Below are 13,880 nucleotides of genomic sequence, written 5' to 3'. Positions count from 1 at the left end.
AGGACTGGGAAGTCCTCACAAGTCTGGCCTCACCGCGCCTTTCCCAAACCGAGTTGCCTCCAGAAGCCCTTTGTGCAGCCCAGCCAGGGCAGCTCTGATCTGACCAGACACCACTGCACACCCATCGCTGAGGACTGGTCCTGGGAGGCGACGAAGGACCGAGCACCGCTCCACCCATCCCTGTCCTTAGAGGCCATCGTGTCCAGTCCCCACACGGACCCCCCGAGCGCACCCCCAACACCTCCCTGTGGCTGCTGCTTCCGTTTCATTTGGCTTCATTCTACTCTCTGGAGGCTCCAATTTCTTGGATCTTTTTGAAACGTGGATGGAGAGCACAGTGAATGCCGCACAGTGGTACTAGCTCCATGGAGTGTGGGCTGCTGGGCAGCCCCCAGGTGCCTGCACCCCAGCCTTGGCTTAGATTCCCTTTGTGTGCAGTTGGTGGGTGGTGTCCCACCACTGCTTCCTCCCTCCTCTGTAGAAACCTGTCCGAGTGGACTTGAACTTGACCCCAATTAACCATAGCATGCCCTTAGAGAATTAGGTCTCCCCTTTTTGTCAAGACACTCAGGATCCTGTGCCAACATTCCAGCTGTTAGGGGCGTGGGGTCTGTAACTGAACAAGCCAGGGAAAACAATGAACTGAATGCGCTGGGAGCTGGGGCAGCTGGGGAGGGAAGTCTGGAGCCGGCGGGGAGCCCTGGGCGTGTGCAGCCCGTCACCACCGGGAGCACCGGGCAGGAACTGGGGCGCCCATGGGCTCTAGAGAAACACATGGCACATGTTATCACCCCAGGAGATGATAAGAGCCAGGACGCATGATATCACACCTCCCGTGACAGATTATGAAATGGCACAAAGCCCGTGCAAAGCCGCCAGGTCTGAGAGCTGGAGCAGGCTTATCTCTCAGCAAGAGCCCCAACTCACTCCCTCGTTCTCGCTGCCATTTCTCTTCCTAAGGCTGCCTTCCTCACACAAGGATCATTCCACCTAGAATCCTTACTTGGTGGGGAAAGGCAAGTCAGAGCTCTGAGGAGTAGGAGGTATCAAAAAGCAAAGGTGAGTTGTAGGCCCTGAAAGAAGAAAACCACCCAATTGCCATGGAGGCAGAGAAAGGGTGGGGAAGGGCAAGGAGAAGGACTGTGGGTCTGGTCGTGGCATGGCCACCAGCCCGACAGCTCATCCCCTTTGTATCTGAGGGGCTCCTGCGAGGCCTCCGTGCTAACACTTCAGGGTGTGAGGGTTCAGTCCTCTGGGGCCTGGAGCTTCCCCCCACGGAGTCCACAGAGGGCAGCAACTCCATCCCCTCTGGTGCCTGCAGCTCCACTTCCTCAGGTCTCAAGGTCACTGTCAGGCCAGAGGAAGAACAGAGCGTGGTGCCTTCCTGCCTCCTCTGCAGCAGCAAGGTGCAAAGTCGACCTCTGGACTCCGTGTCCAAACCTCTGCGAACAGGGCACAACTGTGGGCACCCCTCACTGTGCACAGACAGTGCAACAGAGCATGCGTGCGGGGGACCCGACCGAGCCCCAGAATCAGGGCCTGGTCCTGGAGCAGGAATCTTGGAAGCTTCTTGTCTGCTTACAACAGTGTCCCTGCACCGGGCTGACAGAGCTGACCCAGGGGCATCGGGGACAGCTGAGGCTCAGAACAGAACCTCAGTTCTATGCACCTTATTCTCCTGGGTCAGGGGTACCAGCAACCAGCCCATGGCCTACCCATAGGAGGTAGAGGAGCGCCTGTCAGAACAGCGTCGTGCATACCTCAGAGATTTCTGCAAACTGAGCATTGGCCTGACAGCACTTCTCAGCTGTTTCCATGGCAACTCCATAGTTGTCCACAAAGGCCCGGTACACACCCAGCTGGCTGGCCTGTGGTGAGGAAGAGAGGATGGGACAGGTGTGAGACAGGTGCCACTGCTCCCCACCTTCCTGAGAAACCAGCTTCTGTGCGCGGCTCTGGAGAAAGCGCAGGTTCGGCGGGCAGTGCAGACGGGGTCGGACAGCTCAGGGCTTCAGTGCACCCCTCCCCCGGCCTCCTCTCCCCATGCCCAGGCCAGCTTCCCTCTCCCACAGCAACGTGAGAAGTGACTCACGCCCCGCACAGGTAACGGTTCCCTTCCACAGCTGCTTCTTCCTCCCACACGACTCATTTAAACGGTGCCACTTGCCAGCAGCTAAAGTTCAAGGTTGTCAATGAATGCAGACAAGGGTCTCAGCCCCCCAAGCCTGTGGTGGGCGCAGTGCTCTCCTCACATCTGATCCCGTCAGACACAGAAGGCACATGCAGCCTAGCCTAGCCATCCCTGGAGGGGGTCTCTACTCAGACTCAGCCTCCCGGACCTGCTGAGGGCCCAGGTGTCACACTGCACACCTGACAGGTGCAGGACCTGCTGGCCGCAAGGCGAGAGGCGTTCTGTTCAGCCTTTGTGGAACTGAAGGCATTGACAGGGGGTCTCCGGCTCAGCCACTCAAGTGAGTAACGACGTCCAGGGGGAAGCACGTGTGTGGTGTTGCCGCCCCCACCTCTGAGCCCCAGGTCAGCTTCAGAGGCAGCTGCGGGGAGCCAGCCCTCATCCTCACCAGAAACCCAGGCTTGGGGAGGGGAGGGCAGACCCCAGTGACCCTGGTGACCCATGGGCTGGGCCTCCCACTGCGGCCTAGCAGGAACCGGAAGCCTGAAGCTTCACCAATCCTGCTGTTCGTTCTGTGCGGAATCTAAATTTTATTTCTACTCACATCTGTATTTGTATTGAATTTCATGTTTCTTCAGATGACAATCCCAGACACTGGGTAAGCCAGGCAGCCTCAGCACCATCTGACCTCCTGGCCCAGCCTCTTGATGCTGCCCACCTGGCACCCACGCTGCGCCCCCGCATGCCAGGTTCTTCACCCTCAGTCCCACAGTCCGACCCAGAGCCCTTCCTTCTCTCCCATCTTCCGCATCTGCAGGGCCCCAAGTGCCTCCCACCCAAACAGGGCCCTGCATTAGGCACCCCTGCCACAGCCGTGAACCACTCAGACACCATGCTGGCCAGAGGGACAGGACAGTTAAACAAGTAAACAGACACATAACAGGGAAACGGCCAAAAGCAGAGGTGAAGTTGGGGGGCAATGGGGCTGCTTCAGGTAACGTGGCCAGGACAGCCTCTCTAAAGAGCTGACGGTTCAGCCAAGTCCTGAGGAAAGGTCCCTGCTGAATTTCATGCCTTCAAACTGAAGCCCTAACACCCAGCCCCTTAGAATGTGGCTGCTTTTAGAGACCAACCAAGAGAGGTGATTCAGGTTAAAAGGAGGGTTAGAGTGAGCCCTCCTACGATAGGACGGGTGTCTCCGGGTAACTGGACACCGAACAGAGGGGCAACCGTGTGAATGCACAGGGAGACCATGGGCATCTACACGTAAGCCAAGGAGGGAGGCCTGGGGAGGAACCAGCCCTGCTGACACCTTGATCCTGGACTTCAGCCTCTGGGACGGTGGGAAAGCAGACTGGTGGTGTTTGAGCCACTCCCACTGTGGCTGTGCCGGCCCCCCAAGGCGGGGCCTGTGGGAGGGGCACCCCTCTCCTGAGGAGCTCAGTCTTCCATGTGGCTTGGGAGAAGCTGCGGGCAATCCATTCGCACACTTCTAGCCACTCAAACACCAAGATGCTTCAGAGACCGGACAATGGGAGACCATGCGCCTGCAGACATGACACACTGAGGATACAACAACACGGCCGTGGAATTTTTTTTCCTTATTAACACAGAACCTGAATCTATCCCTGAGGAAACATCAGACAGACCCAAAATGGTTTTTAGGCTTCCAAAAAAAAATGTCAAGGCCATGGAAGATAAGCAGAGGCCAAGGAACCGGCACAGATGGAAGAAAACAAAGGAGATGTGGCAACCAAGGGCACCCTGTGACCCTGGACTGGATCCTGAATCAAGGAACAAGAAAAGCTACAGAGAACACGACAGCCGGCCCAGGAGAAGTGTGTGCATGGACCGCACACTACAGGACAGCACCGCACCCGTGTGAGACTCCCCGCACTTGATGCCGGCGCCGTGGGCCGGGGAAGAGCACGCCCTTGCCCTTGGCAAAAACACAGTGAGGCGTGTAGGGGTAAAAAAGCAGGTACCTTCGATTTACTCTCCAACTAGTCTGTGTGTGTGTGTGCACGCGTGTGTGACAGAGGAAAAGACAGAGCAAATGGGGCCAGTGTTACAACCAGCATGCCTGGCATGCGGGAGTTCTTTGTGCTGTTCTTACAACTGTGCGGGAAGTTTGAGAGAACAGAACAACAAAACACTGAGCTGTTAGAGTCCAGCCAGAAACAGGACCTCGAGGGGCCACAGTTAACCACGCAGCTCCACGGGAAGGGGTGTCGAGGTGCGGGCCCTTTGGTTCTCAGGCTTGCCCAACCGGGGAACCCAACAGAGCGAAGCTGGGTCGGCCCTGCTGGGCTGGTTGGAAAGGGAACCTGCCTGTCTGTCTGTCCCTAGGGACACCCTGGCACTGAGTCTGGGTGGGCACGCGGGAACACTCAGCACGCAGGGACTGGGGCTCGACTTCCCGGCAGCCCCACCTCGCTCCCCAGTCTTTCTGCGGCAACATCTGATGCAACAAAGGTAGTTCCAGGACACCAGGAAAACCAGAAAAAACTTTCTGAATTCTGGCATTCATCAGACCATTAAAAAAATTTTTTAAAAGTTTCCAAGTGATTTCAGAATGTTATTTGGGAAGTGCCGGTTCTGGGTCTCTTCCCAATAACACAGCTCCCTGTGGCCCAGGAGGCTTCAGGCTGAGTCACTCCCACTGGGCTCAAACCTGTTGACATATCGCACGGAGGGAAAAGGGGGGCGCTTCAAAGAGGGGGGCACCTGCATCAAAACGCAGCCCCTCGCTCTCTGGCCATGGGCCAGGTTCCTCTGTTCCAGGGCAGTGAAATGGGGGGACGGCCAACAGGAAAGCTGTGCCTCGCACAGCAATGCCAGAGCCCAAGCCTGGGCCAAGGCGAGTCCAGGGTACAGCCAACTGTGCGTCTGAGGGCCCGGAGGGCTGGGACACGGCTTCCTATTAATGGCTGTGCTCTGTGCCCTTAGAGGGGCCTGTGACCTGGGAAACTGCATGAGCACATGAGGCCCAGGTAACCCTGGAATCCGAATTGGGGGTCCTCAGAGGTGACATCTCCGTTGCATGGGCCTGGCCTGCACATACCTTCCAGGGACTGTCCGAGGATGGGGGCGGCCGGTCGGGAGGGGAGGCCTCTGTGCTGGACAACGGCCAGGCTTCTATCCAGACGCCCCCACCACACACACACACAAGCCTCCACCTAACAAGGCTGACTGGGAGTGTGAAGATGGGGGAACTCATTTTCACACACGAACCTCACATGTTAGAGACAAATGTCTGTCTTGTAGCTCCTGTCTGAGGCTTTTCTCCTTCATCCGCAGGTCCCTGAATTCTTTCTTCCTTTTGAACAAGTTCCACCTTATCCCACCTCGGTTAAGGGTGCACCCCACACGCAGTCCCTGTCCCAGTGTGGCCTGGCCAGCACCACGGGGCCTACCAGCCCCTCCATCTGATCGCCGGCTTCTACCCACTCACTGTTTAAAAGCCAAATCCTTGGCTCCTCTCAAGCCCTGTGGTCAGTGAAGGCCAAAGAGGCACTTGGCCTGCCTTCACGGCGGGCCTCTCCCATCCTGTGACTCATCATGGACACCTCCGCCAAGGGCATCTGTGGCCAGTTTTGGGCTACTGAGCTTTCAGAAATCCTACTCCTGCCACCCGCCACCCACTACCACCTGCCCTTCAGTTCTATGGCTCCTGGAAGGCAGGAGAAGGTCCCGGCAAGAGAGCTCCATTCTCAGGCTCCTTGTCTGCATGACGGGAAGGTGGGGCCTGCCTCACGGGCTGCCTCAGCACCCCCCCCCGTGCACCCCGAGCCCCACTACTCAGGAACCGGACTGACACACAGCGTTAGGCTGCCCCTCGGTCCGTGCCCCCCAGTTTACCAACCAGCCCCCCTTGCATCTCTCCAGCCTGTCTGCAAGGACGAGTCCTGTGTCCTGCAGGGCGCGGGGCACCACTGCCTAAGTCTCCGGCATTAAATGCGCCTCCCGGTTCCAACGGGCTGATGTGGGAAGTTGTTTTAACCGCTTTTCTCTGACAGGTCCTCCTTCAGACCCGAGGGTGCTTTGCTTTCCCACTGCCTTGATTTTGACGGACAAAGTCCCCCACCTGCCCCCACAGCACTTAGTTAAATTCTGCAAGTGATTCAAGAGCCTTTGATTCAGGTACCTGCAAAAATGAAATAAAGTACAATAGCCCCCGCTCTCCTCCCACCTGCGATCTGCCTGCCCCCACCCCACATTCACAAGTCCTGCTCTCCTGGGCTACAGCATCTTTTGGTCCAAAGCTGCCCTCGGGGGCGGGGGAGGGGGGGGGCAGCTGGACCAGCCTGGAGACGCGGCACCTCGAGGAAAACTGAGGGGATTCCGGAAGGACCAAGGCTGATGAAACCGGGGATGGCTGTCGTGCGAGGCTCCAGCATAGATGCTGCAGCAGAGCCTCCTGCTTGCAACCTGACCTTTGTCACCTGAAGTGGTGAGACACACCCCAGACTCCTACTTGACACTGCCACTCTGATGTCACTCTGCCAAGAGCCCTTGGCAGCCACACCTGCAAGTCTCAGGGGAGGCGGGCCCCCGCCCAGCCACCTGCACGGCCCGGGCCCTGGGAGGCCGCTGTGCGCCTGCGCTCACCAGCTTCTGGAAGAGGTCGCCCACTTGCTGCTGGTGACCCCACTGCTGCACGCGGGGGGAGAGCCCGTCGTAGAATTCCTTGTGGATCTCGTAGAGCTCAGGCACTTTGAAGAAGATGGTCTCGATCTGCTGGCTGGTCAGCACGGGCTGGGAGGTGGTGGCGGCGGCCTTCAAAGGCTTCATGGGCTGGAAGAGGGCACAGGCGGCGGGTGAGGTGGCAAAGACCGGGGGGCTCACCGCTTGTCGGGTGCATGGTGTGGCCACAGAAAATCGTGGCTATGCGACATCTGTGCTTTTATTTTTAAATTCCATAAAAAATGAACATTTAAAGCCAGCTTGGTTTGGCACCTGTCTTACACTGCTATCCCAGGGGAGCTCCAGATTCTACTTCGGTGGGATGTTCAGACCCGCCCACAGGTGCCTCAATGACTCCAAGGAGAGTGGGTGCCCCGAGGCTCCACCGGCTGACCTGCAGCCTGGGCTGTGTGAGCAGAGAGCTCCCCGCACCCCTGCCCCACCCCTGCTCAGGACCCTGTAACCTCCTCACCAGCAGCAGGGCCTCTAGGTGGCTCAGGTAAGTCTCCTCACTAGCCAGGATTCCAGACAGGACCCATTTTCTCATCTCCAAGCCCTTCTCCAAGTCCAGCTCACTCTGTAGGAGAAACGGATAAGAACGTCACCCTGGGAGACACTGTCTGAGGTTGCCTGTCTCGGAGAGGAAGGCTGGCTTGTCCACCTGAGGACAAGACTCCGAGACTGTTCCAGGTGAAATTAAAGGGTGTCACAGGTACCCCAGCAGGTCAGCCACTCGCTTGTGGTCACTGCAAACTCTGGAGGGTCTGCAGCAAAGCTGAGAGCCGCCCTGGGTTGTAACGCTGAAAAGTGTGGAGCTGAGTAAGCTGAGCGGGGCCTTTTTCCACACCTTCTGCCCACAACCAAGGACTGGCAGCCCCGGGACAGGCTGAGCGGAGGGGGCATCGGAACCTACCAGAGAGCCACCCGAACTCCCTCCTCCGCTTGTGACTCCTTGCCTGGATTCTCTGCCACTGTCACCTGACCCTTGGACCGAAGGGACAGGCAGCTCTGCCTCCTTCCACACACCCTGCCTCCTGGTCAAGGGGCGGAGCTGGGGGCTGCTGCCACCTGCCCAAGGGCCACTCTGTTCCCTGGGCTCAGGATCTTTGTCCTTCGAATCTGCACTTCTGATTCTGTTGGCAGGGACCCTCTCACGGGTGGGCTTCAGCACACTCAATACAGCTCTACTACTGCCTGTGCCTCCAGAACACAGAGCTGCACGTCACCGAATGCTGATGTGAGGGGCCAAGTCCCCACAGCTGGAGACCACCCACGTTCCCATTCCAACTGCGACCCTACTGTGGGCTGCAGTGGGTCCACCAGCACCTCAGCGTTTGGAGTTCGGGTCGTTAAGGAAGTCACTAGGCTAAAATGAGGACTTTGGAGTGGGCCCTCGTCCAATACAACTGGTGTCCTCACAAGAAGAGCTTAGTGGTCAAAAGCTGCACACTTCCAGCGACAAAATAAACAAGTGTTGGGAGGTCATGGTCAGCGTGGGGACTGCAGCTCATAATACCATGTGTTATATTTGGAAGTTGCTAAGAGAGTAGGTTTTCAAAAAAGATTTTATTTACTTATTTTTAGAGAGGGGGAATGGAGGGAGAAAGAGGGAGAGAAACATCAATCAGTTGCCTCCCTCACGCGCCTCAACCAGGGACCTGGCCCGCAACCCAGGCGTGTGCTCTGACTGGGAATCAAACCAGCAACCCTTAACTTTGTGGAATGACGCCCAATCCACTGAGCCAATACCGGTCAGGGCAAGGGTAAATTCGCAAAGTTTGCAACAACAGCAAAAATCTGTAGCTATGTGAGGCGATGGGTGTTAACTAGACTCACTGTGGTGACCACTTTACAGCATAGACATCAGTTGAATCATTATGTTGGGCACCTGAAACTAATGTAACGTGTCAATATCTCAATGTAAAAAAAGGAGATTAAGATGCAAGGAGAAGACAGCCATCTCTAAGCCAAGGAGAGAAGCCCAGGAGAAACTGACCCTGCCAACACCTTGACCTTGGACTTCCAGGCTCCAGAAATAGGAGACAAAAATCTCTGTCATTTAAGCTCCCCTGGCCTGTGGCGCCTTGCTACGGCCGCCCCAGGAAATGCACACAGATGCTGCTGCTAAAACACGGAACATGCCGTGTGACTGCCCCGGTGGGCAGAGTCTGCCGTTAGAGGTTGGCCAGTCCCCACTCTAGTCCCAGGAGACCCCCGTCGGGGAGGGGCCCTCGTTCACAGAAGGTGACATAACAGCCCGACTCTTCCTTCACCAGGTTTCCCAGCCGGCAGAGGAGCTGTGAGACGCCCCCGCTGTGGCCGCCCCCGGGTGTGGAACTGGAACACTGCCCCGGCAGCCACTCACTCACTGCCCAGTCCTCTCAGGGGACCCCTGCTTGGGAGCAGGCTCCTGGCCCACAGCGCCCCCACATCTGGGGCTGGGGGAGTCTCTGTGGGCACTGAGGGCCACCGTGTGCCCTGCAGGGTGCTGAGCAGCATTTCTGGCCTCTGCCCACCATGTGCCAGTAGCAACGCACAGTTGGGAACGTCTGCAAATGTTGCCACATGTCCCCTGGGCCCCAATCAACCCCAGGTGAGAAATGCTGGTGTCAAGGAAAAACTTGAGGCTAACTAAGGGCCTTGTGGTATTACCATCGAGTCTGGACTCAGGACCAGCTGTGTGGCTCCTCTGTGCTCCCAACCCTGATGTCCCTCCAACTCTCCCAGCCTGGTGACACAGAGGTGCTCTGTGCCCCGCAGGGAGCACCCGGGGCCAGGTGTTGGGGAACAGGGCTGCAGGGCCAGAAATGCCAGGTGAGCTCCTTCTGCCCGACTCTTGGCTGCCTGCGTGTAAACTGGGGACAGGGGCCCAGTCTCTAGGTCCCATCTACTTCTGCTTTCTGTGTCCATGGGGCTTGTACCCCATCTTCGCCGCCCCTGGGATTATCCAAAGAGCCTCCCGGACCACCAGTCTGCTTTGGGAATCTCTAAGAGCAAATGAGCAAGGTGCATATGTGTGCACACGTGTGTTTGTGTAGGTACCAGCCATTCGGACGTTGGCTGACAGCCACTCCAGGAAAAGGATGTCCAGGCCCCACACCACAGGGCCACCTCCCGGAACATGCTGGGTGGTGGCTTTGCCGGGGAGGGAGCCTTTGGGACACGCTGAGCCTGACCTTGAAACTGCCCGTGTCAGCGCCGTGTCTGGAACACGTAAGAAGTGCTCCGTGAAGATTCACCGCGAGTACTGAATGGATCTAGAGCTCCATGCCGGGCCCGTGTGGGCCGCAGCCCTGCAACGCTGCGGCTTCCTCCTGGAACCCTCACCTGTGAGACAAGCAGGTCCCAGGATGCGAACTGCCAGTGCAGCCTGCTCCAGGACCCAAAGTGCTGCCGGGGCGCAGAGGATCCCATGCACACAGTGCGTAGACCGGCAGGGCAGGGACCCTGGTGCCTCCTCTCACCTCAGCCCACTGAGCCACACCGTGAGTGGGGCAGCACTTGGGGGAAGCGGCTCTCAGCCGACCCTGCCTGTGCCTCCCACCATGTTGAGGTGCCCTCCGCCCAAGCAAGGGAAGAGGTGGAGGCGAAAGGCAGCAGCAGCCACCCACCCAGCCGCATGCTCCAAGGAACAATCTTGCTACTGTGAGTGCAGGGGGTGGGGGGCGGGGGGGTGGGAGGGAGATGACAGCCCCACCCAGCACGAGATGCTGGTGCTCATGTGGGTTGGTGGCAGCATTGTGCCTTGTTCCCACCCGCATGGTTTGGAAAACCGGGAGGGAAAAGATCACAGGCAGAATGGTGCTGAGGCCAGCTTTCCCTGTTTTGAGGGGCATGGCCCACTCAGGGGAACGGCTGGCCCAGACACCTCACAGGGCTTGGGAGGAGACTCGGGGGGCATAGGCACGCATGCTCAGGTCAAGCATCTTCTCCTGACCCCCAGAAGAGGGCTGGTGGCATCGGAGAGGCGCAGCTGGGACACCAGCCAACTTGCTCTCGCAGAAGGGAGGGTGGGAGGAAGAGCACAGACGAGGAAGGCGCAGAGAGCGCGGCCGGGACTGGGTGACTTATAACGCGTCCTGCATACGTGCCAGTTCTGGAAAGGGCATGTGAATCCAGTCAGGGCCGTGACGGTGGGAACGCCGCGGTGGGAGGAAGCCGGAGGCAAAGGGCAACTGGGAAAGGGAGGCGGCTGCTGCTGCCTGGGGGGGGGGGGCAGGGGAAGGAAGCAAGCGAGCAACACACAACGTGAGACTGAAAGGGCAGATAAAAACGAACTGGGGGTGAAGGCAGGTAAGGAAAATCCGGGTGAGGGACGCAGGGGACCAGAACCACCTCCTGTCAGCCAGCTGTCAGGCCCACGGGAGCTGAGGGAGAGCTGAGGAATGGCGGCAGCAGAAGTGTGCAGGGTACCCCTCACCCCCAAGCTTGGGAAGCCGGGGTGGCCAGGGCACAAAAGCCCAGCCATGAGGGGCAGGCTGCTCCTGGCTGGGAGTTCAAAGCCAGCACAGCTTCAGGAAGAACCGTGGGCAGGGGCTGTGGCTGGACACTGTGCCGGGGCCCAGCCAGCAGAGGGCAGAGGTTGGCCTCCGCACAGGCCCCGAGCCGGGGGATACCTCCAGTCCCCGAAGTAGAGGTGGAAGCATGCAGAGCGGAAGCACGATTCCCGTGCCCACCCCCTAACTAATTCACGGGCCCTCAGGAGAGAGGGAACGGCCCAGGCTGGCACCAAACACCTGGTTTCCCAGACTTTACAGAAAAGACAGGTGAGGCCACCAGTAACACTTGTAAGCCAGGGCCTCCGAGCTGGCTAACACGGCTGAGCTGAGTCACAGGGACACAGGTGACACTGACCCTGCTGCACCCGGTGCAGAGCCTCAGGGGGGCCTCCCAAGAGTCAGAGCGTCTGTGACAAGTGAATCATAAAAGTAAAGAACCTGTGGTTGCTGAGATAAAAGCAGAAGTCAGAGGTATAATTTCCGCTGCATGGCCACAGCTGTCGACCAGATAAACCAGGCACGGGGCAGGCCGGCAGCAAAAGTGTACGGCAGGCCTGTCTGTCCTCAAACGCGCCTGAGCCAGCTTTGAGTTCCCTTTGTAAAAATGCAAAATTGACTTCAGAGTAGGGGTGATCAACAGCATATATGCATTTACTTTGGCTTCTTCTAAAAGAAAAAAGAAACACAACAAAAAACCCCAAAGCATCTGCGGGCCCCGCCAGCCACCTGCCGCGGCAGCACGTGGGCGTGGCCACATCTGCAGAGCTGCACCCAAGCCCACGTGCTCCCTGGGCCCCTGCAGGCCCACAAGAGGCTCCCGGCTAGAGGGTCCACCCAGCTCCACCACGCACTGGGGGCTCCTGCACAGGAGAAGGTGTGGGCGGGGGTTGCATCTGCCTCTCCTGGCTGAGCCCAGTGTCTCTGGGCCTGCCCCTTGCTGGTACCCCAGGGATGAGGCCCAGCAAGTGAGTGTGAGGAGCAGAGTCACACTGCGTCACAAGGCGTGGAGCCAGGTGAGCACCAGCTGCTCCACAAGGTCAGCTCCCTGCTCTGTGCCTTGATGTCCCCCCCGTGAACGGATGGACGGGACGCGGCCAGGACGAGGAGCCCCAGGAAGGACTGCCCATGCCCACGAGCAGCTGGGGGTGATGCCTGGACCCTTCACCCTCGCCCTGACACTGCTGAAGGGAGTCACCTGCCAGCTGGCAGCTCTGCCCCCTGACGCCCGGGCGGGTCTGTAACACTACTTTGCTTCACTTGGGACAGGGGTGCCGGCTTTGCCCTCCCAGGGGAGGGGGGGCAGAGGTCACGGAAATGGCCGACAAGAGCCTGTTCTTCCCAGTGTCTCCAAGGCCGTGGAGATGAGGGTCTGAGGGCAGGAGTCTGGCGGTGGGGGGCCAAGTCGCTTGTGGCCTGGCGCCTAGGGAGGACAGAGCAGTCTCCTCCAAGGGCCTGAAGGAGGAGCAAGGTCCTGTCAGGTGAAGAGCCCTCAGGGACAGTAGATGGACAGGGAGGACTGTCCCCAGTTCAGAACTCCACCTACTTATTCAGGGCCCTCAGGACCCCTGTCTGTACCAAACCACGTCCATAGCAAGAAGGGGAGTACACTGAGAAAGGCAAGGGAGTTGCAGAAAAGGGTCCACTGAGGGGTTGGGAAGGCTCCAATGTGACAGCTGCGTGGCCTCGAGTAAGCTGCTTCACTTCTCTGAACCCTGGGTCCTGCACCTGTGAAACGGTGACACCAGACAATGGACGAAAAGCCCCCCCCGGGGCAGGTGTGTGCGGCACGCAGGGTTCCCCTCCTGTCTTCAGGTCTCAGAATGAGAAGCCCGCCCAGAACCGAAGTCTGTAGAAATCACAGGAGTGTAAGTAAGAAGCCGTCTTTGCCGTCGAGACAACAGCCCAGAGAGGCAATGGCAGTAAAAAGACACAATTTTAGCCCTTCTTTGCAGTGACAAAAATGAAGCAGATTTCTCTCATTTTTAAATCTGGGGTGGAAATCATCCAGAAACAAGCTAATCAGAAGGGGGGAGGTTTGTGTCATCAGGGGAAAAGGACCAGGAAAACAGAGGTGCAGTCTGCCCCAGGGGCTGGGATCTTCTCAAGGAGGAAGCTCCAGGTCAAAGGGGTGCCCTGGCCTCAAAGGCAGGGGGTGCACGTCTCGGCCCGCCTGCCCTGAGGACGTGCTCTCCTGAGCCTTAGCCCTACAGAGGGTGGTGAGGGCACGTCTCCACGCTAGGCTGGGCCCGCACAAGGGCACCGGGACAACCTGGGGCTATGTGGCCCTGAGAGAGCAGCCAGCTCGAGGGCCACCCCAAGGGCATCTGCTGAATGTGCCATTTTGCACGCGCCACTCAACCTCGGGGCCTCAGTGCCCCATCAGTGGAGTGCTGGTGGCACTGGGATCGCAGGGAAAGACCACCATAGACGTATGGATGGGGTCCTCGTCAGCACCCTCGGTGGTAAAATGGAGCAAATGCGATTTGTGGAGTGCAGGGCTGGGAACCTAGACGGCACCCCTGCTCTGCACCACTGTTGGGGCCACCCCTGCAGCCCCTCAGCTT

General features: G+C 58.6%; 1 protein-coding gene across 1 annotated transcript in view; it reads right to left on the bottom strand.

The window, feature by feature from the left end:
- Positions 1–13,880, bottom strand: part of BCR (BCR activator of RhoGEF and GTPase) — a 105,713-nt gene that overhangs the window by 37,887 nt on the left and 53,946 nt on the right. The window contains exons 3-5 of the mRNA XM_037158723.2: positions 7,290–7,394; positions 6,743–6,928; positions 1,761–1,868 (exon numbers count right to left, since the gene is read on the bottom strand). Of these exons, the coding sequence (XP_037014618.2) occupies positions 1,761–1,868; positions 6,743–6,928; positions 7,290–7,394 (399 nt within the window). The remainder of the gene's footprint in view (positions 1–1,760; positions 1,869–6,742; positions 6,929–7,289; positions 7,395–13,880) is intronic.

Source organism: Artibeus jamaicensis, unplaced genomic scaffold, assembly GCF_021234435.1.
Source record: "Artibeus jamaicensis isolate MK-2021 breed Jamaican fruit bat unplaced genomic scaffold, CSHL_Jam_final contig_1128, whole genome shotgun sequence".
Lineage (NCBI taxonomy): Eukaryota > Metazoa > Chordata > Mammalia > Chiroptera > Phyllostomidae > Artibeus > Artibeus jamaicensis.
Note: the sequence above shows the minus strand (reverse complement) of the source record. Positions and strands in the feature narration are given on the sequence as shown.